This window comes from Zeugodacus cucurbitae, chromosome 6, assembly GCF_028554725.1.
Source record: "Zeugodacus cucurbitae isolate PBARC_wt_2022May chromosome 6, idZeuCucr1.2, whole genome shotgun sequence".
Lineage (NCBI taxonomy): Eukaryota > Metazoa > Arthropoda > Insecta > Diptera > Tephritidae > Zeugodacus > Zeugodacus cucurbitae.
Window position 1 is genome coordinate 2,967,134 of NC_071671.1, and position 25,304 is coordinate 2,992,437.

Consider the following 25,304-nt stretch of genomic DNA (forward strand, 5'->3'; position numbering starts at 1 on the left):
TTATATTTTTTTAATTAAAAAATATTTATATATGTAAGTGGCGCCCTCTAGCTTCACAATTATACATATTTATCCAATATATATATATGTATATCATTAATTTATATTTAATATTTTCAAGAAACAGCTTATTTAATAGCCTTTTAAACTTCCATATATCATATAATTTACTCACCATAAGTAAAATAGTATTCTTGGCATTGAGCGTTAACTGGGGTAACCTGTAATCAAGCAAAAATAAATATAGTCATTAAACGATTTTATAATAACAAATTTGCATACATTTTTACATAAAATAACAAATACTTCTACGAACTATACTCTTTCAAATACTTAAGTGAATACAATATATCACAACTGCGACTCCTTCAAGCATTCACTCATGCACACACTCACGCATTTGTGTGTGTGGTTGTGAATAGGAAATCAGCATAGAAAACAATTCAATCATTTTTTAAACAAAAATCGTGAGCTCACTACAGTTTTCCATATTTTTTTTTTTAAATTGTAGTGTTGAAACGTTTGTGGAGAACGACAGAGAGAGGAAGAGTGAGAGCGCGCGGGTAACAATCGAGTATCTGTATAATTAATTGCTTGCGCTTGACTTATGACTTAACTACTTTTTTCGAAAACAATGAAATAGTATATGAGCAGTAGTAACCTCACTCGAAAACGTTTTGAGTTCGAAAGCAGCAACATTTTTGTTTTTTTTTTACTATTTTCTTGTTGTTTTTTCTTACAGCTTTCATATGTATTGTATGTATGACATAATGCTAAATACAAATTTACGACTTGGAAATTTTCATAAAACGTAAATTATAAAAAGTCATAAATAACCGTTTTGCCGTCTGCTTTTTAATATGCAAATATTTACTTCTCGTTTACCGAATATGAATAATATGCACGATGACAAGGCTATTTATTATTGTACATATGATGTACTGGTAGGTGGGTGGTTGTACTGTTGTTGTTGTTGCATGATGATTGAAAGGTTATTTGAGGCGTGGCTAAGTATGCGTATGAAGTATACTAAATGCTAACTATTTCTTAAATTCATTCTATAAAGCATGCCTGCTGTCTCAGTTGTGTCACAGTGCCTATGAATAACACTCTTTATATATTATAAGTACCGTTAAACTTAAAGTATTTTTTTTTTTTTAATTTTTGCTGCAACCACATTCCTTTCTTCACACTACTCTCGTACCCCCCAACAATTTCCGTTTATGCATTTAATTTCATTTCATAATTTCCAAGCGCTTCCTCAAATCACTTCTAACTATTGACACTTCCGCTTGTGAAATCATTCGCCAGCACTTAACAGTTACCTTTTCATATTCAAACACTTTTCTACGTGCCACTATTGACAGTTTGGCACTCAAACAGCGTTGCACTCGAACTGTCAAATTGCTGCTCGAGTGCGTTTACTCATCAACAACAACAACAACAAATACATGCTTGTTGCGTAGCATTCGTCGAGTGATTTCCGGTAAAAATAAAAGCTATTGATTATTGCTACGCTTTTCTCAAGTAGCGAGTAGCACACCAAAAAATGCCAACAAGTAGCAACGCATTGTTTGCCTTTCATTAAAATTATTGGAATTTTTTTTTCTCTCTCTCTTCAATATTTTGTGCATCTTAATTTTAGCCTCATTTTTCACTGCCACTTTAAGCGCTCATTGTCATTTAAATTTGTTGCCACATTATTAAGTGTCTGCTGCCACATTTCATTAACCTCTTGTGAGGCGTTTTTGTTTCTTTTTCAATTTTTTTGGTTTCTTTTTTTTCTTCTTTAATTTTTAATTTTTTTTTATTTATTTTTTTTTTTATTATTTTTTTTATTACTTTTTTACATACTCATTATTGTAATTAAGCGTGAAAAATGTTGCCAATGTCTCGAGTCTTATTAAAAAAAAAAATTATTTTCCATAAAAAAAGCCTCGAAAAAAATCAAGCATAAATCATTGAAGTGCCTGCTTTGTTGTATGCCACACTTGTCGCCTGTCACAACGTAGATTCACCAAATGCGGCAGCAATGTCGTCGCACATACACACATGAGTATATTTTTTGTCGAGTGTGAATAGTGATATCGATTGGAATCTTTTGTTTTCCACACTACTACTTTTTTTTAAATTTCTAATGACTTTCATTTTAGCAATGCATTGTTGTTATTATTGTTGCAGCATATTGTTTACTTTTGTTTTATTGTTGTTGTTGCATTTTGTTGCTATTGAAATAGTTAAGTCGTTTTCTAGGTTACTACAAGTGGCAAATTGCAAGTGATTTTTTATATGCGGTTAGGGAAGGTTTAAGGGCGGTAGGAGAAATTTAAACAAAATTCATAAAAATTAAAAAATATATATATTTTTTTTTCGATTAAATCGATTAAATCGTTTTATATCGATCTTGTACATTTGTGTCAATATTAACCCAACAAAAATTTAATTTCAATTTAAGCATAGAAACTACATAAAATTTATTCCAATAAACTTGTTTCCTTAAATTATCGCCAATTTCACGCTTCTTAAATTTTTGCGCTCACTTCTATCTGAGCAAAAAAATATAAAAAAATCCAAACAACACGTGCAAAGAATATACCACCGAATTCTACAGTGAATTCGCACTAAATATTAAATCTAAAAAAAAAAAAATAAAAATCGCTGCAAAGGTCATTGATTTCAGCTTAGAAGCAAGAGCAACAGACCATATTGACGCGGTCTTACGCTAGAGCCCTCTGAAAACCAGCACCGCATAGGCAATAAAGGCACAACGTTAGAAAGCGTAACATGCTGAGAGGGTTGCAACGCACGTGAAAGACGATGTTGCCGAGCCGGTGGTGGTAGGGTAGGTTAGTTGCCCGGCCAGCGTACTCAAGGTGAAGCAGCCGTAAAATATATTTGCGGCTAAGGTAGCATAGTAGCCAGAGGGCAAATACTCAGCAAAAATATAGCAAAAAGTGTGTGTGTGTGTCGGTGTTTGCAACTGCATTAGCATTCGAGAAGGTATTTGCTGCGCCGTGTGGCCGTGTGTCAAAGACGTCTGACTTAGCGGGAGACCGTTTTTATTTATGTGATTTCAAGATTTCATGGCAAAATTCTTATGGATTTCTTTTTTCTGCTGCGCTGCTTTTTGCTTCTTTTACACTTCGAAAAAAGTGAAAATTCACCAACGGTAAGAGTGAACCACAAAAAATTACGGCAACTCACTCACTGCAAATATTTCATACAAAAATCAATAAAAGTGCCGAAAGTGCGAGAAAATACCGAGAAAAAAGTGTGAAGTACGGTGCGAAACGGAAGCGAGACAGCAAGCGTGGTATACTGCCAGTGAGGAAGAAGTTGAAAACCACGAGTTTAAGTCAAATTTCAGAACTTTTTGTGTGCAACATGCGATAAGCAGTCCAGGAGGCAAGGAAACGAAAAAATTTAAAAAAGTTAAAACTGATTTAAGATACGCAAGCAGCGTCTGGTCGTGGTCTCAGGTGTTATATATTATAAAAATTAGCCTTCATTTGGCAACATTAAGCGAAATAGTGTATGTTGCAAGCATGAAATCTTGCGTTTTGCAGTCACAAAAACTAGAGATTTATTGCTTTGCGAGAGCATTGTAAAGAAATAAAAAAAATTTGGACCGATTAATTTGAATTCGGTTTTAGAGTAGATGGCAATCAGAGCGTATACAAGCAAAATCCATTAAAATATATACATTTTTTCGATATAAAGCAATTTCTAGTTAAACCAAAATAAATCAAATGCCTGCTACACCCTTCACCACACACAAGCAAATCACGCTTTTAATCCAACTGCAAGGATATGTGTGTGTGCTGATTACCTTGCATTCATATTGGGCATTATGCCAGAAAAAAGTTCGAGCACACATGGCTTGGCAAGCCAAAAACACAAATGAGAGCCTTCAACTTTGCACAAATCGAGAGGCTACATACCGCTCGTACTGCTTTACCACAGAGCGCCGTCATACATCCTGCCACATTAGACGCAATAAAGGCATGTGTACTAAAATAGTTTTGGCACCGAACACACATTTTTGTTGTTGTTGTGTTCTTTCTTTCTCTAATTTCCGAAGGATAATTTCTAGTATCGCGCGCCTTCTAAGTTTGTCCGATTTCGTTACACAACCACCATTTGGCATTGCCGACTTGCGGTTTTTTTGGCACAAATCACTCATTGTTCAATTTCCTAGTAAGACTATGTGGCAGACTGCAGGAAAATTATAAAAATAAAATTAAAAAAAGCTTTTTCTTCAAATAACCAACCAACTACCCGCTACGCTCGACTGCCTCGTAGTTTAGCTGCTCGGTATACGTCAATTGATAGCTTTGGCTTGGCTTGTAATTTGATATGGTAATCGTCTCGTTCGGTTAGCCATTTTGCTATGTCCCTCGCTTGCTTGTGTGCTGTTTCTTTTACTATACGAGTATTGCTTTCTTGTTTTCTTTCAGCTTTGTGTTCTTTACTACTGACCTACGTGACCCGTTTGTTTTCACTGCGCTGCACATAATCCTTTTAAACTGTTTGTTTTCTTATATTTCTGGGGTATAATTACATGCCACAGTCTGGGCGTAGCATATGTAGCTCCAAAGCCCACACAAAGTGGGTTTGTTCTAACAGAGGTTTTTGCCTTCAACAATTACTCTAAGTTTGCATTGTGGTGTAAAGAAGAAGAAGAAGAAAGAGATCTCAAGTAAAGACCTCTATGAGTCATTGTGGTTCTCAAGTATACAATTTTCTTCGCTCTTTCTTATAAGAATTATTTTACACTTCTATTTATGTGTTATTTGAATAGGTCTCTCTTATAAACAATTCATTTTGCGCTTTAAGCCTTACGTTCTCTGAACGCTCCGATCTTTTTCCATACACTCAACACTACTCAGTTACGCTCGGCATATTAAGCAGTCTTCACACTGCATTGTTTTTGTATAAATCTTCGAACTATTGCTCATTATTTCTGTTACTGCTACTGTTCGTCTACCTTTACTTCGCAGCATATACGAGTCTTAAATCACTTTTCAAGCAGTTAGCCGTCTCGTCTCGTCACTTCGTCGTTATATAGCTCATTATGGAAATCAACCCCTGTATGTTGCTCACGTTTTACAGTAGTTCTTATTCTAATCTACATGTGTTTAATATTGTCAAAGCTTCTAGTTTTATTTGTTGACATTCTTTTTATGCGCGGACTACTGCTTTTCCGCTTCTTCATCTTCTTCTTTTTTTCCCTGTCAACAGTCAACAGCCTGTAGTTTGTTCATGCATATGACTGTTTGTTTCCACGTTTTCTTTGTTTCTCACATTTTACTATGCGCTATATATTCGTTCGTATGCTTTGTATTTGCTCTGACTAGTACAACAGCTCTTCACGTATTCCGTCAGCGTGTCACTTAGTGACGTCAAGTTTGTACAAGAATTTCGTACGTGCTGTCTATGAAGCTGCCACCCAGGTGTAGACGCGACAACACTACGGGGCTATAGTTGACTTTGAAGTTGCTGACATAAGTATGTGTGTGAATTTATGGGCGGAGAGGGAGTTGGCTGACAGCAAGTAGTTATTATGTCTCGGACACATTAAGAAACTTGAATGTTTTATTGAACAAATGTAAGACTATGAATTAAAATAGTAAGAAGATAATGAAATATTTGAAAATAGTAAGAATCTTCATTGAAAATTACACTGGCCGATAAAAAGTAACTTTTTCTCTGATACAAAGATCAGACAATGATATTCTTATAGGATTTTCATCGCTGAACACGAATATGCTATATGACAATTTTTGACTGATTCAGAACTTGTTCGATTTGATTCTTATAGTTGACAGTATAAGCTTCAATTTAAGCCTGATTAGAGACTTCTAGCACGTCCGCATAATTCTCTACACGTGATCAAAAAATGTCAAAAACAGTGTTTTTTGAGACTTTGAGTCCATTTTGCTCAAAATCTCGACGTGGTGGGCACTTTTGGAGGTCATATTCGTGTTCAGAGATGAAAATCCTATAAGAATATCATTGTCTGATCTTTGTATCATTTTTTGTGTCGGCCAGTGTTATTAGAAATAATAAAAAATACTTTTTTGAAACGTTTTGGAATCAAAATAATTTTAAAGATCCATTAAAGCTCTCAGCATACGCTTTAAGCTCTCAACTCAGCGCTTAAGAAGCAGAAATCCAATTTGAAATATATAAACAGTTTTACATCATCCGATTATGATTTCAAGCGAACACGAACACAAAAACAATACACGAAAACAAGAAAAACCCATTGTGGATTGTAAAGAAGCAGTGAAGGCATAAAGCAACGTAGAAAGGATTCCAAAGCTCGACAAAAGCACACAATAATATTGTTCAAAAAACGAATTGAGGAGTAAACTGTTGACTGCAAGTAAGGCAGGCAAGTCGTAGAAGACCGTTGGCATGCGAAAGAACAATAAATGTAAGGAATAAAAGAATTCTGCATTGAATAAATAGAAGAAAAAGTACAAGGCGAGTAAGGATATGAGGGCAAATAAAGAACACATACATACATATATATGTGAAGTAGTGGTGTGAGTGTGTCACGTGAAGCTCGTTTACGATTTTTTTTTTTTTTTTCAATTTTATTTTTTTTTTTTGCCAGCGCATCTCAGACGCGCCTGCGGCTTTTCATGCCAACCATGTGAAGAATTCTCAACGCAAAAGCCACAAATAAATACTCGAATGGGCATTTGAGGGTTTCGCAAATAAGATTGCACACAACCGACTGTGTGTTGGTATCAAAGCAGTCATGTACAAGGCATAACAACTTGGGAGTCGTTGCCACAAGGGACTCTTCTTATATACCTACATATATAGCATTACAGTTGGAGTAAAACAGGACAACATGCAAACGATAATCGGAAGTTAATCAGCAACAATGAAAGATATGAGAGAAAAAAGCACGCAGGAAATAAAAAGTTTTTCGGAGTTGTGTGAAGACAGTTTGAGTAAAGATATAGCGTTATTTAGAAGGGGAATCTAATGTTAAATGCTCAGGAAGTCTGTGTGTATTTGTGTTTCTTAGCGAAGAAGTCACGAGGATAGCAAGTAAATATAAAAAATATACAATTTTCTGCTTGTTTTCAAATCATTTTTTATTTTCATGCTTTCCTCCTTGCATACTCACTTTCTGCTTTAAAGACAACTCCTCACTTTTGTGGTGTTTAAAGTCCTGTTAGCATCGCTTATGTACTTTAAATTGTGACATTTGCACACATTTGCGCCCTCCACGGCTGTCATTGAAGTGCAAAAGCGAAAAAGTAGTAAAAAAATTCAAAAAAAATTTAACGCTTGCAACGTCAAGTGTCAATATTTGCCATAGAAGTTGCGATTTTGCGCTGCTTTTACTCTTCAATTTGTCACATTTCCACTGTTGTTGACTTTTGTTTCGCGCGCTCAGCGCTAATTTAACAGTTGAATGACCTAAAATGCGCAGAAGGCAACTTGCATGTTGGCGTAGTGTTGCCATATGGCTGTTTAAATTGTGCTGAAACTTTGTGTCTTGATTGCCTGGTAAATATTGTAGATTTGTGTATACCAAAGTAGCTTTTTTTCTGTTTTGAAAAAAAATTGATTTTGAGTTAGATATGTTTTCCATTAGGAAAATATTTTGTTTTTTATTCAGTTCACCCTTTCTTCAATATAAAATCCGCTAATCTACTCAGCACCACAAATTTAATCGATTTTCCTCCCTTCAACTTTACTTGCTGTAACCCAAAACTTTCCGACTCGATACGCAGACGCGCTGCGGTTTGTTTCCAACTCAATTCTAATCAAATTGCAATCTACGAGCAATCTTATTACTATAAATAATCGTCAGCCGAAATGTATTGATTGATGACACGTGTTTCCCCGAGTATTTTCGGTGCCACATTTTCCAAAGGGTTGCTGACAATGCCGAAATTTAAAATAACAAAGACGAAATTAAATACAAAATTTATTTAGTGCTAACAATCGTGCGAGTGTAGTGTTAAAAAAAATCAGTTACAATAGCGGTAACTACCCTCACGCGCCCAAAAAAAATCTAAACAGCATAATTAATGCGCTGCCACAGAGAAAATAAAATACATTACCAAAGCATACCAAATTCGTTACACTACAAGCTAAAAGTATGTGCACTACTCGTGGAAAAGTGGCGGAAAAGCGCACAGAAGGGGTGCTGGCAAGGGCGGACTGCAACTTAGGGAAAATGTGCTAATCCCGTGAGCGCTTGTAAGCTGCTAACAAAAAAAATGTAATAAATTTCGCGTTTATCAATCATGTAATCGGATAATAATTGGTTGCACGCCAATGTTGCGCAGACTAACTGTCTAAGCGCGGGGTGTAGATCCTCGAGCGCTTCGAATTCTACGCTCACCCAAAAAACTCGACACATTAGCGCGCTCGATTGCACTTTCACTTACACACCGTTATCATGCCGTGCAACAAATAAACGATCGCTAGTGTGAAATGTCATGCGGTGCATGTTGCACACACTTAATCAGCGCGCGCTCTGCACTCAGTTGCATAAGACCCCGTTCACACTGCAGTTGTGCAAAGTGTGCGCACTTAATTTTCATTTCCGCTCACTGTATTGAAAAACGGTATGCACGTAGGCAGCGTTAGCGCACCCTTCACACCAACTTTTTCGCATTAAACGCTCGACGGCCAAGTGGCACACTATCATATTTTGACACGGTTCTGCTTTTTTTCTTTATTTATTTTTTTCGTTTTTTTTTTTGTTTTTTTTTTTGTTTTTGTGCGCGCCCTCAAAAGTGGGCGGTTTGAGTTTAATGAAAATTAATGCACTTTTTTCCACCATCTCCGCTTGGGGGTTGACACTGTCACATATTAACAGCATATGCGCCGTGTATTGTTTTTTGTTTAGCACATCCCCTAATGTGAGGTGTGCACTCAATGCACAATCTCTACACTAACAAGCATGTACTTAAGCACTTACTGCACTGCATTCTAGTGCAATAGAGTAGAATGTGTTGGGAAAAAAGGTGAAACAAAAAAAAAATATTTGCCTTTTTTGCAACTTTTCATTTTAACGCCTTTTGTGTTCGACGCAAACTAGTCTATTCAAGCGCTGAGCGCAGCTTTAACTTGCGTTTTAGTTACTTGAACGCTCGCACCTTTTTTTTGTTTAAGGGTTGCTATTGTTACTGACTATATGCAATGTTGTTTTGTTTTAAGTTGTTTTCCCTCCTCTCAAAACACCCCGCGCAGCACTAGCTGGCATTCAACGTGTTGTTTGTAAACGCATTGTGCACTTTTTTGACATTGTTGCAATTTTGTTGTTGCTGTTCTTACAACAACGCATTACAACGGTACGCTTTGCTGTCAATGCGGTTTGGCATGTAACACCCTACAGCCAAAATTGTCGCTCACTTCAAGCGCCTCTCGAACCCTTTTCCTTTCCGGGGCGCCTTAAACAAAGCGCCGCGTCGTCGTTCAAGTGTTATTTTGTTTAGGAAATCTTAATAAACATAAAATGCGTGAAATTCACGCCTCTCCAGCTTAACAGCGCGCACTTATGTAGGGACCAAAGTGCGAATTTATCTAACAAAAAGTTATGTGCGGGATTGTTTCTCATTACGCTGAGTAAAGACGCATTGCGTTTAATTTGAAATTTTACGCAAATATTTGAAATGCAATGCCAACGCACTATTTGCGAGAAAACATAAATAGCGGAAGCCTGAAAAAGTTATGTCACTCACTTCGTGATCGAAGTGTTTTACGCAACAGTTTGAGAGCTTATGAAATCGAGCTCAAGGTGTGCTTCCTCGTTAGATCGCCAAGCGAAGCTGTAAACTCGTGAGATGTCGTTGAAATGTTGTGCATTCTTATTGTAAAAACGTAAAGAATTGCATATAAAATAGAGAACTTGCTTCAAAGGCACTTGTTCGTTCTTAAAACAGTTTCATTTCAAGGTTAAAATATTTACTATAAATTTTGAAATTTCATTTTCACACCCGAAATAATTTCTTAATATCGATCTCAAGCATTACTGACTGAATTGCACTTAGCAACCATTTGTTTCACAAACAAGTGCTTTATCAATTTTTTATTGGCTTCTGTTATGACTACTTTGGATAGCCGCAGGCAATAAGAGAGGCCTGGCAACAAATGCCAAAAAAATGTAATCTTATTTTGGGCGAAACAACACGCTTTTCACTTATCACTTGACGTTAACTGCATGGCAATGAACAGTGCCAATTTGGCCTCTAAAGCGCGAAATGAAGGAGTGAAGGAACAATCTCGAACTTCATTGCCAAGTAAAATTTACTTTTTTTACACAAATAAACACTATTTTAACATTTTTTTACAAAGTGTAATTGTTAAATAAGAACCTTTTTTGAAGCTCCAGCCTCATACTTCAGCCCCGTACTTACATTCTTTGCGGTAAAATCCGTATTCCACGCATATGATCAGCGCTAAAACTGATCGTGTTCTTGTTTATTTTTTCTTGTTTGCTTTCTTTTAATTTCTTGCTGCGAATATGAATGAAATCTGCGTAAATCACTCACCACAAATTCGAAAATCACAAACACAATAGAGTCCAAGCTCCGTAAAATAGCACTGCTGGCATTGATAGCATGCTCATTATCAAGAGGAAAATCACAATTATGATCATTATCATTATATACACGTATATATGTATTTATGGGGTTCAACAGGCAAGCGCCTTGGCTTGGATGGTCGTCCGTCACAATCACAATAACATCACAAATCAATCACTCTAACGGCAACTATATATGATATGGCTCATTGTAAGCATCGTATTGCTGCACACAGGCGCTGTTATCGTATGAACTGCTTAAAGATCGTCTATAAAATTTATGAAATTTGCCGTCAGACGAAAACATAGTAAAAAGCGCGTAAGAGCACAAGTAACTGTAATCTGTTGTATTCACTGCACTGCACTGCACTGCCACTCGTTAAATCGTTCGAACGTTAATAACCGTTAAACGATCCGTTGCGCTTGCATTGTGCGCGCGTTTGCTTTGATAGATACGTAGGGCGCGAGTGCCGAAATCGCACTAAATACAACGATTTGAAGTAGAAGCCTAATTGGCGAATTGCTATTGTACGAGCATAGGCGAGCGAGCGAGCGCACACACACGCATTAGAGACGACAAGCGACAAGCGCGCAGCGTAACCAACAAACGCGCGGTGCGCCGCTAACGCGTTGAGCGGGCGTTGAGGAACACCCCTAAACGTAAAAAACATACAAGTGTAATAAACACAAAAACAACAACAACAAAAAGTAAAAAACGTTAATTGCAAGTACACATTAATAAATAACTACATAATATACTGCCATACAACAACAACAACAACAAAGCGAAATATTTATCTGATAAGCGCACAACAAGCGTTCGATGGGTCTGGCGTGTTGGCGCGCTGCCGCTGTAGTGGTGCATCATATCAGTGCAAGTGCGCGCGCGTGTGTGTGTGTGTCGCATTTTTTACTTTTTTTTGCGTTTTTTTTGCATTTTTCTCACCTGCGCGTTTTTTGTTTTTGTTGCTATTTTAAATTTTATTTATATATATGATATTTACGCTAACAACGCAACGCCCCAAATAACGCTGATCGTAGCGCTTTGATTACCTTCGGTATGGCTAGCGGACAACAGGTCTTTTTGACTTTTATCACTAAAAATCGATTTTTTTCTTATTGTTGCTTTAACTGTTTTGACGCGCATTAGAGATTTGCCACACACGTGCTATTCACGTTCGCGCCGAATGCCCGCTGAACTTTGCGAACTCATGCGGATTTTTTTTAATTTTTATTTTTTCAATTTTTTATTATTTTTATTTTTTATTTATTTTTTTTTTTGTTTTTTTTTTTTTTTTGTAATTAGCTAAATTACGAGTTTACGCATGTGTGCTCTAATTACTCAGTACTCGATGGGGGCTTGTTTACCGCGCTATTTATGGCCCAAACGTGTTGGGCGTAAACTGTTTTAGAGGCTTTCCAGCGCTGATTGGCAACGAAATCGTCAAATCATTGCATTGCGTCGATTAACTCGTGACCGTTTAGCCCGGTAAAACAGCTAAAAACCGGCAAGTCATAGTCTCAAAGATTACTAGATGCATATGCATACATACAATATTTTTTAATATTTTTTTTTAATATATTTAAAGTAGTACATTTTGGGGAATTCTCGCAATCTCATTAATTTGAAATGAAATTACTCGCAATCTCATTAATTTGCGTTAATTAATTATGAAATGTATACTAAATATCTGGTCAACAAGTGTGTGCCATAATCTTGACAGGCCAATTCAACATGTCGCATTAGGTCTGTAGACGCCAGACATTTGAGCCATAATACATAATGACCGCTTACTAACAAACAGGCTGGTGCGTGTAAAAACTTTAATGCCAAAATATTTGCTTAGTCGCCAGCTGACTTTATTACTAATTTTATAATTATTTGCTGCTGTTCTTTAAAATATATTTAGTTTCATTTGTATTTATTTCCTCTTACTCTTTCGCCATACCCACTTTCCATTACTTATTGATTTTTCGCATTAGTGCAAAAAAATATTTCTGTTTGATTTTCATTTTGGCGCTTGTTTGCGACATTCCCCAAACACTTACGTATTTAATTATTATTAGCCACGATTTAATTTATGATTTGAACTTGCAGTTGTTGGCGTTGTTTGCACGGCAAGTGTAAATTTACGACTTTATTAGCAAACAAACAAATAACCGAAAAGTGCAAAATTACACAGAAAAGTTGGAAATAGCAACTAAATAAATATGGCAAGCAAATAAGCCAAGTTGAAAATTAAAAGTGCAAGTGCACGCAAAACACAGGCAAATCTTGATATGAAGGCTGTAGTGAAATTAACTGCTTGGCAACTACTACAAAGCTAGTAATACTTGTAACTAGTCGAACAACTATCTTTATCTAAGCAAGAAAGTCCGTGTTTTTCCGTGTTGTTGTTCTACGAAATAAAATTAAAATATTTTAATAAAAAATATATTTAGGAAACTGTTAGATAACGATCTAGTATGAGCAACAATTTTAATTTAGATTTGTTTCTTGTTTTTATTAAAAAAAAAACTTTTTCGAACAACTTTCAAAAAAACTGTTCTAAAATTGATACTTTTCTGATTAGTTACAAACTATTATTTTTCGGGCCACTTTGTTATTTCACTGCCGTGCATATGCCTACATGCCTACAACCATAAATGTAAATATTCATGCTAATGTACGATAATAAAAATCGCAGAATTTCTACAAGTTTCGTTGCGAAGGCAGTATTTTGTGCAAATTTATGCCGTTTATGTAGTGTAAATATGTTTTAACAGTAAACAAATAATGTGTAAAATCATAAAATAGCTTTTCACATTAATTAGTTAAAACTTCCATAAATGAAGGAACTACTAAATGTAAATGTAAGCCTGAGGTATTTATTTAATATTTAATATTTTTAAATTTTTTTATTTTTTCTAAATATTTAATTTTCAATATTTAATATTTTTAATTTTTTTATTTTTTTTTAATATTTGATTTTTAATATTTAATATTTTTAATTTTTTTTTTTTATTTTTTTATATTTTTTTAATATATAATTTTTAATATTTAATATTTTTAATTTTTTTTTTATATTTTTTTTAATATTTAATTTTTAATATTTAATATTTTTAATATTTTTTTATATTTAATTTTTAATATTTAATATTTTTAAATTTTTTTTATGTTTTTTTAATATTTGATGTTTAATAATTAATATTTTTAAATATTATTTGTTTCTTTTTTTAATATTTAAATATTTTTAATATTAATTATTTTTAAATTTTGTTATTATTTTTTTAATATTTAATTTTTAATATTTAAATATTTTTAATATTTTTACATTTTTTATTTTTTTTTTATATTCAATTTTTTATATTAATTATTTTTTTAATATTTCATTTTTAATATTTTTAATATTTTAAAAATTTTTTTATATTTAATTTTTAATATTAATTATTTTTAAATTTTTTTTTTAAATATTTAATTTCTAATATTTAAATATTTTTAATATTTAATACTTTTAAATTTTTGTTTTATTTTTTTTTTTTTTGATATTTAATTTTTAATATTTGAATATTTTTAAATTTTTTATATTCAATTTTTAATATTTAAACATATATAATATTTTTAAATTTTTTTTAGTATTTAATTTCTAATATTTAAATATTTTTAATATTAAATATTATTATTATTTTTTTTAATATTTAATTTTAAATATTAATTATTTTTAATTTTTTTTATATATTTTTTTAATAATTAATTTTTAAATATTTAATTTTTAATATTTAATATTTTTAAATTTTTATTTTTTTTTTATTTAATTTTTAATATTTTTAAATTTTCTATTTTTTTATTAATATTTAATTTTTAATATTAATAATTTTTAATTTTTTTTTTTTAAATAATTTTTAATATTTAATGTTTTTAAATTTTATTTATTTATTTTTTAAATAATTATATTTTAATATTTATTATTTTTAAATTTTATTTATAATATTTTATTAATGGCAGTGATCAAAAAATTAAAAAAATTTAACATTTTTTTAAGGAGCTGATCAACCATTAGGCTATATACATACGTAGATAAAGTGCAATTAACACCTGCCCACTAAATATTTGCTAAACATTTCTTTTTTTCGCTAATTATTCACATATGCTTTTTATAGCGACTTATCAACTGTGTGTATGCCACTAATTAGTTTTTTTTTTTCATTATTATTTCAATATTATTGGGTATTATCATTATCGTGCTTTTTGGGGTAACTGCGACACAATTGCGTCATTACGCCGATGCCTGGCTCGCGACCCCGCCAATGAACGCCAAACGAACAAACACGCCATGGTATTCCCTTAAAATTTGCACCGCTGCAATCAAATTATGGCTAAGCGATAAATAAGCGTGTAGATTAGTGCAAGGCGTGTGCCACCTTGTTTCACCACATTTATTATGACATTCACGCTGGAATGCAAATTACTTTCAAAGCTCTTTAGCTATAATATAAACGCGTTATCAATTATCAAAGGTCTTTAGTTGCGTTTATGGAAAATGTATTGGGGCTTCAAGCATATCAAAGAACTTTAACCAACACAAGCGCTTTTTATGGCTGTGTAATGAGAGGGTTTTTAAACATGTATAAAAATCAGAACAATGGTGAATAGATAATGTAGTCATTGTTGAATGCCTTTTTAACACTAATATACAGTTGATAAATACAAAAATGCCAAAAAGTATGGAAAAATTCAAATGAATGTGTTGCAAAGTTCAAACTGATCACGCTCTTGCGGTTGGATCGTGGTTGATCAGCAGTTAGGTAGTTAAGTGTGGGTGGATAAAGGCTTATGAGGAGAGCGCAAAATCTATGATGGAATTTTTTAATAATATGCTGGTAGTATTAAAGCAGATTAAAATTAATTAATTAATATTTAATTAGATAAATAGTTACTCATATATTTTTATTAAAATTTGAATTATTTTCTATATTTTGCTTTGCTTTTTGTTACTATGCATAAATATTTCTCATTATTAGACCACTTTTTCTTATAAAACTTGCCGCCCACTCACATTTAGGTACTTTTTTCTGTGTAATAATAATAATTTTCTATACAACAAATATTTAATATATTATATTTGTTTAGCGTTTGACAATAGCAGACTCTCCTTACAAAAATATGGCAAATATTGACCCATGCGATGAGTACTTAGTTGAGTGTACTTACCGGCTACAGACCGTTGAGTAAATACTTTCACCAATAAATTCTTTTACTACAAGTGGCAAATAACAAAAATAAATAATTAACTAAATTCCAACAAATGTTGTGAAAACGTGACGAAATTCCCTTGAAATTAATTAAAATTTTTGCAAATATTTGAGAAGCGACATTTTTTCGCGCTCTCCTATTATTATAGTTGTTTGAAATTTATGATGTTATTTTTCTTTATATTTAAAAATGTATTGCTTTATTATTTTTTTTTTTGTTTAAATATATATGCCTGTGAGAGAGCAAATTTGACGCTCGAGACAATCGGTCGAACAGCCTTGTTAATTCAATATGATAAGATAAGTTTGTAGTGATTTATGTTATATTTTTAATTAAAATTCCAGCAAATGTGACAATAAATATTTGTTTCAAATGGTACATGAGAAATATTTCTTTTAAAATATAAAAAACTGGTTAATGAGTTAATGCTACGAGCACCATTGATAACTCGGCCATGAAGTGTATCTAGCAGTGTTATATTTAGTAGCAGACCCCGGATGTGGCAGACACGAGTAAACATGGTCAAAAAATAATTTAGTGTGGCTAACATTACGGGAAATATAATCAAAATCACGACATGCTTTCATAATAATAATTTCATTTTAAACGCAAACGCTCACCATCAACCCAGGTGCTTTAGCACCTAGGCGATATAGAAATCTGTTTGTTTGTTGAATCGACTGCATTTTCGCCAATTTCTTTATAAACAAATCATAAAAATCAATCAAGCACAAAGCCTTGACTATAAATTAAGCTCACATTATAGGCGATTTGTGTGAGTACACGTGTCACTGATATAAATATAATATGGAGAGATTTAAAATTTAATACTAATACAATTTGGCTGCTTAGTGGCTTATTTCCGGTGTTAAATTCAATAGATTCCATAAATATTTCCAAGAAAACAATTTTTGAACATTATAAAAACTGTATTTATATATACAAAGGCATCTCTCCATAAATCTCTATACACACTCACATGCATCGCCTCTTAATATTATTTATTTTTCCAGCCACTTAAACTTTGTACCGCACGTATCTCCGATATCTATGCGGCGCAATGACTTTTACATTTTTTTTGTTATGTTTTTGTTATTGTTGCAAATATCTATTATATACATATATTTGAAGTAAATATTGCATGCATTTGTTTTTGGCATATTTGTTGTGAAGTGGTTGTGATTAGGTTTGAAAAGGGTTCTTGGCGTTAGTAACATTAGCAAATGATGAATGCCTCGTAATATATTTTTATTGCTATTGTTGTTGCTATTCATTATCTGCGTTTTAGTGATAATTTCTTCAAAAAGATTACATTGGCATGCGAGCGCACAGGTGAAAATGATTAATTTGATGAAAATGTCTGAAATGTTGTGTGCGTGTTGTTGTTTTTGTTGTTGTTGTAAACTGAGAATTACACCATTTTTCGTATGTATTGCTGCGAATATACATTGTTTTGGTATTTATTAGTGATTTATTACTTTTTGATATTATTTTTTTTTGTTTTTTTATTCTTGTTATTTTTTTATTTAATTTAATTGTATTTTCTTTTTATTTTTAATTTAATTTAATTTATTTTATTTTTTATATTATTAGTGTATCACTTTCAATTGAAAAAATAGCAACAATGTGACATTTTTATCGCAAATTCTCAAGAGGGCGTTCTCCAATTTAATTGCGACATTATATATCGATTTTTACAGCAACAAAGGAAAACGCCAATTGTTGTGAAATGGAATACTTCAAATTATTATTATTTTTTTTTGGAAATAAACTATTTTTTTAAACACAAAATTTTTTTATTAAAAATGTGTCCAATAGAATAGGAAAAAATTAAAAAAAAAATATTTCAATGCAAAAAATTTTTAATTAAAATAATTCAATTTTTTGTAATAAAATATTGTAATTCAGTTTTTTTTTTAATTTTTTATTAAATTTATTTTTTTAATATAGAATAATTTACTTTTTAATATTTTTTTAATACTATAAAAAAATTAATGCAATAAATTTTTAACTTAATTTTTTGTAATAAAATATTTTAATTAATTTTTTTTTAATTAATTTATTTTTTTAATATAGAACATTTTATTTTCTAATATTTTTTTAATACTATAAAAAATTAATTCAAAAAAATTTTTATTTAATTTTTAATTAAAATAATTTTGTTTTATTTAACAAAATATTTTAAATTAATTTGTTTATTGATTAATTTTTTTTTTTTTTTTTATTAAAATTATTAATTTATGATAAAATATTTTATTTTTTAATAATATTTTTTTTTAATATTACATTATTTAATTCGTATAATTATTTTTTAATAACATTCTGAGATGGAATACTTCAAATTATTATAATTTTTTTTATTGAAATATACAATTTAAAAAAAAATTATTAATAAATTCAATAGAAAAGGAAAATTCTTTTATAAAGAAAATAAAATATTTTAATGTAAAAAATTTTTAATTTAATTTTTAATTAAAATAATTCAATTTTTTGTAATAAAATATTTTAATTCTTTTTTTTATTTTTTATTATTTTTTTAATAAAATTTATTTTTTTATTGTAAAATATTTTACTTTTTAATTTTAATTTTTTAATTTAATTTAATTTTTTTTTAATAATATATTTTGTCTTAAAGTTTTTCTATTATTTTTTGCTTAATTTAATTAATTAATATTGGTTCTAGTAATTTTGTGATTTATTTTTGTTTATTTTTTAATATTTTAACATTTAACATTTTCAATAAAAAATATTCTAATTAATTTAATTTTTTTTTTATTTTTTTTAATATATTTTTTTTTATAATTTGGTTAATTATTTTTTTTATTTTAAAATATTTTATTATATTAATACTTGAAATTTTTTGTGTTCAAATTTTGTGTAATAACCCGCCTAAACTTTCATTGATCAGCTAATCACATAATTTATTACACAATTTCGCATTAAACTTAATTTACGATAAACAGCAATTTACTTGAAATTTACATTTTACATTGTCACGGCAATTTACTGTCACATACAAACATACATACATACATATGTACATGTATGTGTGTAGATAACGCCATTGACAGCTGTGTGATAATATTTATCTAACTAAAATTACAAAAGTCTCGAAACGTGCCGCAACATATTCACACCTAATTTCCAATAAGATTTCCGCAACAACAAAATGCCTGCCGTACATAGAGTTTGTTTATTTTCTATGCGCACGCAAACAAGCGCAACGGCATTAATGAATGGCAACCCTGCTGACACTGCCGTGGCAATTGCGAAATTCGTCAAACTCATTTGAATATTTCTAAGCAGCGACAGGGAAGCGTTGAATGAGTACGAGTATATATTCGTGTATGCTTCTGTGCTTGTGTGTCGTGTATCGAAAAGCGGGAAGCGCCCAGTAACATGCTTCTTATTTTCTTCAATGCTTTTGATTTGTTGTTTATGCTGTGGCTATAGCCGCAAGGATTTTCGTTTCATTTGCTGCTTATTCTTTGCTTTTGTTGCTTTGCTGCATTTGTTTTTGTTATTGGAAGCATGCGCATTTTCGCTTTGGTCACAGCTTTGCTTGGTCTACCAAGTCTATCAGCAGACGAGCCACAGCAATCTTTGAGTCGCTGCTATATTTCCCAACTTAGCTTCCCGCTTTTGTTTGGTGTGCACCCTTTTTGGTGCGCAGACAAATGCCGCGGGCATATTTGGGTAAAAGTAATAATGAAGTCACACACTTACATATACACATATAGACAGAGGCATATATAGAAATTCCTGCACTTTTGTGCTGCCTCACCTGCGTCACTCAGCGCGCTATGCTGTACATGCTCGCCATTTGATCTTCGCCTGCGCGTAAATGGAACATAGATAAGCGCGCCAGAGAATTGCCTTAGCACGCAGCAAACATACAAACATACAGTGAATATATATACATATATAAATGAAATGTAGCTATGTATGTGTCTCTAAGCACCCTTTCCTGCACTTAAAGCAACGCTCTGAATCACCTGAACGATTTGTCACCCAAGTGCGCATGAAAAATTTGTGTTACAATTCCAAGCTGCCGCGCGGCACTTTGATACCACCAACGTTGCAGCAACACATTCACTACATGTAAATGCCCATCGCATGAAATGACTGAGAAATGCCTTCAAACTGATTTGAATTTTAAGTGCATTTTAAGCGCTTACTAATACACGCGCGGGGGAAGTTGCGCGCGCATCTCTAATCACTAATGAGTGAGTTAGTGTGTGAGTCACTATTACTACTTATTACATTTGAAAAAATAAATTTCTCTGTAAAAAATGTGTATTTTCCCCATATTACTAATTTTGTTGCTTATGCTTTTAGTGATAACAGCAGTTTTTATGCCGTCAAATACAACGATTAAGTCGTCTAATATGTTAATTTTCGAAATGACTCACTGACCAGCATACACGCTGACGCATGGCATTTCCTACTGACCACATTCTGGCATTGCCATGTGCGATATTTGTCTGGCAATGTCAGCAGGCGCGTATTTACTTAATAAAATCACGTAAATATAGTGTGCTTGTAAATATTAATGTAAATATTTTTATGAAAATTTACAATCATCAGCACACACCAGTGCACCATTACTGGTGGTGGTGGTGGCAAAAGCCATGAAAGCGGTGCTCTTTACGCTTTGTCGCCAACACACCACTCATTCGCAATTGCCGGCAGAGATTGCTGTTGATTGCGTACAGAAAAACTGTTGCGCTTTGATTAACAAAATGGTAAATAGTTGTAAATGTTTATTATTAAGACAATAACGCATGGCCAAAGCGAAGGCTGGCGAGTGGGTGTGCGCTATCGTAACGGTAATTGAAGTCTTTTCGCATTTTATGTTGATTTCTTTTTTTACTTTTCTTACTGCTTAGCGCCATAAAGTTCAATAAAATTGCAACAACAAAAAAAACAACAACAACAACAAGCATGTGTAGCAATCAAAATAGTAATCAAAAAATTAAAAAAAAATTACTTGTCTAGTTGATGTTGTTGATATTGTTTTAGTTATTGTAATTGTTGTTGCAATTTTTTATTTTTATTTTTTTTGTAATTGTGTATTTTTTCTTCGGCGCGCTAATAAATGATATAATAGTTTATAGTGTAATAAATATGTTAAGTCCATTTCAATTAGTGTTTGTTGTTGCCATTATTACTATTATTGCTATTGTACTTTTTTACGTTCTTGTTTAAAAAAGACGTAATGCCAGAAGTTGATAAAGAAGTTAGCAATTAGGGTAGTGCAAATATACCTTTGCCGCGCTGCAACGTTGCATAAGAGAGCTTATGAAGTTGTAATTAGAAAAAAATGTAAAATTATAGCGAATTGCATAAGGGGGCTGTTAAAGTTACAGTTAAAAAAATGGTATTTGTTTTAAAGAATTTTTTATTAAAACAAACAATATTTTTTTATATTTCAAAAAAAAACATGTTTCCAATAAATATTTCAAAAAGAAAATATTTTTTCAAAAATTTCAAAAAAAGGAAATTTTTTTTCATATGAAAAAATATAAATATGAAAATATATAAAAAAAATATTTTTTTTTTTAATATTTATTGGAAATATTATATTATGTTATATTATATATATATATTATATATTATGAAAATATATAAAAAAAAATATTTTTTTTTAAATATTTATTGGAAATATTTTTTTTTTTTTTGGAAATATAAAAATATTTTTTTTGTTAAAAAAGAAATGGTTATGAAAAAAATATGAAAAAATATATTTTTTTTGTTTAATTAAATTAAATATATATTCAAGTAATATGTAGTTAAAATATTCCAGTTAAAATTACAGTTAAAAAAAATAAGTTTGTTTTAAAAAAGTCTTAAAAAAAATTTTTGTTCATATTTCCAAAAAAAAAATTATTATTTTTTGTTTAATTAAATTAAATATCTGTTACCAATATATATATTCAAGTAAAATATAGTTAAAATATTGCTGTTAAAATTACAGTTAGAAAAAAATATATAATTGTTTTAAAAATCTCTTTTGAAAAAAAAATATTTTTTTTAAGAAAAAAAATGAAATTTTTTAATACTAATTTATGCATTAATTTGTAAAAATATTGTTAATATCTGGTTTAAAAATTAGTTTTTAAAGCATTTCCTTCGCTTAACAAACTTGGCTTCGTAATTCTCAACGTATTTATACATAATACAATCTAATTGCAGCAAGCTTTTAGGCGCAAAAACTCAAATAATTACAAATAATTAAAGATAAATACACTTAAATTTGCATCTGAAAGTATATTTGAGTACCTATCTCATTACCAAATCATTCTAAACACTTTTTACACAACACAAATATAATCTCTAGCTCTAAACTAAAGCTCTTCTAAATAAAACCTGCTGTAGCTGATGCTACAACTGAACAAACTTCAGGAACAAATGTTTGCTAAAAAATTTATACATAAACTGATGTCAATAGCAAACCCTAAGCCAATCGAACCGGATTTTGATTGTTTAATATTTTAATTAGTCGTCTCAATGCAATAACAATAACATTTCAAGAATTTGCATATTCACACTATGGGGTGGTATTGAAGCAGTGTGAATAATGTTTTTTTTTTAATTTGAATAAATATTAAAAACAAAAATAAATTTTTTTGGCTAAAAATCAATATTAAAAATGGTAAAAAAATATTTAAATTAAATTTGTATAAAAATAAATTTCATAAATTATTATTTTTTATTCAATAAATTTATATAAAAATTAATTTTAAAAATTTTAATAAATAATATATAAAAAAAAATATTTAATTATAAAAAAAATTATTATTTTATTGTAATTTTAAACGTGAACACGTGTGAAAGTTAAATAAAAGTAAAATAAATACATTTTAAATAAACATTTATAATAATAATTATCACATATTTTATTATAAAATTCACATATGGCTTTTCCAATAATTAACTCGTTAAATAATTCCCTTTTTAATATATTTATGGCTTTTAAACAATTTAATTAAAATTTATTGACGTAATGTGCAGTGCTGTTATTACATTGAGAATTATGAATTTCTATTAGCTAATATGCTCTGCAGCTTTTTAGCGCACAAGCGCATACGCAAGCGTTTGCAAATATTTACATAAAATTTTTTTATATTTTTTTAATATAAATTTTCGCTGACGTAAGCAATTAGAAAAGTCATAAATTATGTGCTTACAGAAATATACACATACATATTTTTTTTACGCCCTCACAAAGACCCACGATGACCCCCTAACGACCGCCAACACTTTCCTCAAGCCATCAGTTAATTATATTTTAACACTTTTCTCGCTTGCTCGCAAACAAATTAGCGTTAATCATGAGGAATGCGAGTGCGCATGCGATTTTATGACACTTTACTTTGCGCACTGATGGCTTGCCAACACCACCTGTCAATGCCAAGCGCAAGAGAAGGTGCAAAAAAAGTAGAAGAAAGGCTAATCAATAAATTTGCGAGAGGTGCAAAATGTATTAAAAAAGAAAAAGAAAAATTGGGTGACGAGTGTAAAAATAACTGTTTTTGTATGTGTGCGCGCACTGAGTGAGTGTATGTGTATTTGCAAGTGTCAAACAGCTAAAAAGCGCACAAAAGGCGAAGGTGCGAATTAGCTGTCGCCGCCATTACCGATGAAAAAAATAAAGCAACACAAATGTAGGAAGGTCTGTGAGTGACCAAGAAGTGCGGAAAATCAGTAATGAAATATATTTTTTCAGTTGACCATTAATGAATATTTGCAAGAAAATGCACACACACAATTGCCTTTGTTCACTGGCAATGATTATTATCGACCTGTGCTGCTAATGCAGGCGCATTATAACGCTAATGATTGGCCGGGCGCGCACAAGTAGCGCGCGCGGTGGCAAGTGCCACTGTGCCAACGCGGCTGTGCGCGCTTGCTGATGGACGTGGTTGCGCAACTGTTTGTGTCTAAAATTACAATAGAAAAACTAAAAAAATATGATAATCATAATATGTGTGGTTGTAAATGTGCATTTATATTTAGAAAAGCGACGCGCTAGCAGGCGCATCGCACCACCAGCCAACAACGCGCGGCTAGCCAACGCGCAGACAAAGCCCTCAACGCGCGCGCTAGCCAACCACCCAACCAACCACTCGCCTGCAGTTAAGTGTAAGCAAATAAAAATTCTCCAAATATTTGCATATGCATTTACACACAATCGCAGGCGGACAGTGTGTGCGCGCAAATAAAGCGAGCCAAAATAGAAAATGAAAAATGTCTACGAAACACTAAAGCTAATGAAGGAAAACTTAAAATAAATATTAATGTAAAAAAAAATTGAGAAAATAAGCAAAAATGCAGCGCACAAGTGCATTGACTGTCACAGCAAGCTGCATGCGCTTAGCTATTAGCTATTAACCAATGCGCATACTTCATTTTGCGCGGCTGCGCATGCGCTTTGCTGCAATTTATTTATTTGTATGCATGCGAGTATAGGCAAACAAAGCGTCGAATATTAGCATTGCTTGAAAGCAGCAAATGTGCGCGCATGCGCATGCGCCGTTTTTAATGCGCCACCAACAAATGCTGCGCCATGCGCCAAAATACAACGCTAACAAAGAGCGACAGTTTGAAGAAAACGTAGATTGGAAAAAAATTATATTTTCAAAATATTAGCAAGTTAAATATGCGCGAATATATTTGAAAATTAGAAAAAAAAAAAACAATTTTTGTAAATATGCACACAAAAGCAGTTTGCAGAAAAACAAGCCGTAAAGTGGCTGCCAACTGCTGAGCCTAATTTCATGACAGCCATTTACTCACAAATTACTGGCAATTTACAAAGCGTTTACATGTGACCTGTGCTTTAGACGGAGGCGAAATGAAGTTTTATCTGCAAAAGTGTTTGTATGTGCAGGCGACGATCAGCGCTTGTGTGCGCGCGCGTTCAGCAGCTGCTGACAGCGCGTCCACTTTTTACAGCATTTGATAGTCAAGAAAATATTGCACCTGACCTACAAACAGCCAGAGGCGCTCACGCAGCATACATACTTACATACATACAAACACACACATCTATATAACTACGTAATAAGATATGTATTAAGCGTTGGCGCTAGCAGCAAACGTAACGCTCGCATTGCGCTTCGACTCTGCGCGCTACTCGTTAATTAATTTCTCATATTTATTGTTGTTGTTTTTTGTTATTTTCTTAATTTCCATTTAAATCATGCTGCCACTCAGCGCTATGTGATACTGTGTGAATGGCAAACGTCAACAAGCCAGGCGGTCAGGTAATTGGAAAAGCAAAACGAGCAGGCAAGTCGGTCGCAGTGAAAGAGTACGTAAAGAAAGGTGCGGACCACACCTACGAAGCGCACAGTGAATGATTGCAGCACAGCCAAGTACACGTGTACTTGAGCGCGCACACGCACACACACACAAAAACATCTTATGCGCGCGTTCAGTTTAACAGCGCAACGCAACGCGTTGCAACAAGCGCGTCGCAACAATGTTGCTAAGCCTTGACAA

The 25,304-nt window shown here is 31.9% G+C and overlaps 1 protein-coding gene and 1 long non-coding RNA gene across 4 annotated transcripts in view; one reads left to right on the forward strand and one right to left on the reverse strand.

Moving 5' to 3' along the window:
* Positions 1–25,304, forward strand: part of LOC128922463 (uncharacterized) — a 130,360-nt gene that overhangs the window by 60,501 nt on the left and 44,555 nt on the right. The window lies entirely within an intron of this gene.
* The window catches only part of LOC105217344 (putative uncharacterized protein DDB_G0277255), a 50,361-nt gene that overhangs the window by 15,684 nt on the left and 9,373 nt on the right, over positions 1–25,304 (reverse strand). Inside the window, exons 1-2 of one of the 3 annotated variants that reach the window (XM_054232965.1) lie at positions 10,533–11,803; positions 176–221 (exon numbers count right to left, since the gene is read on the reverse strand). In XM_054232965.1, coding sequence (XP_054088940.1) covers positions 176–178 — 3 coding nt within the window. In that variant the 5' untranslated portion in view covers positions 179–221; positions 10,533–11,803. Of the gene's footprint in view, positions 1–175; positions 222–10,397; positions 11,804–25,304 lie in introns of those variants that run through there. The other 2 variants (XM_011192291.3, XM_054232964.1) reach the window with 2 other exon arrangements.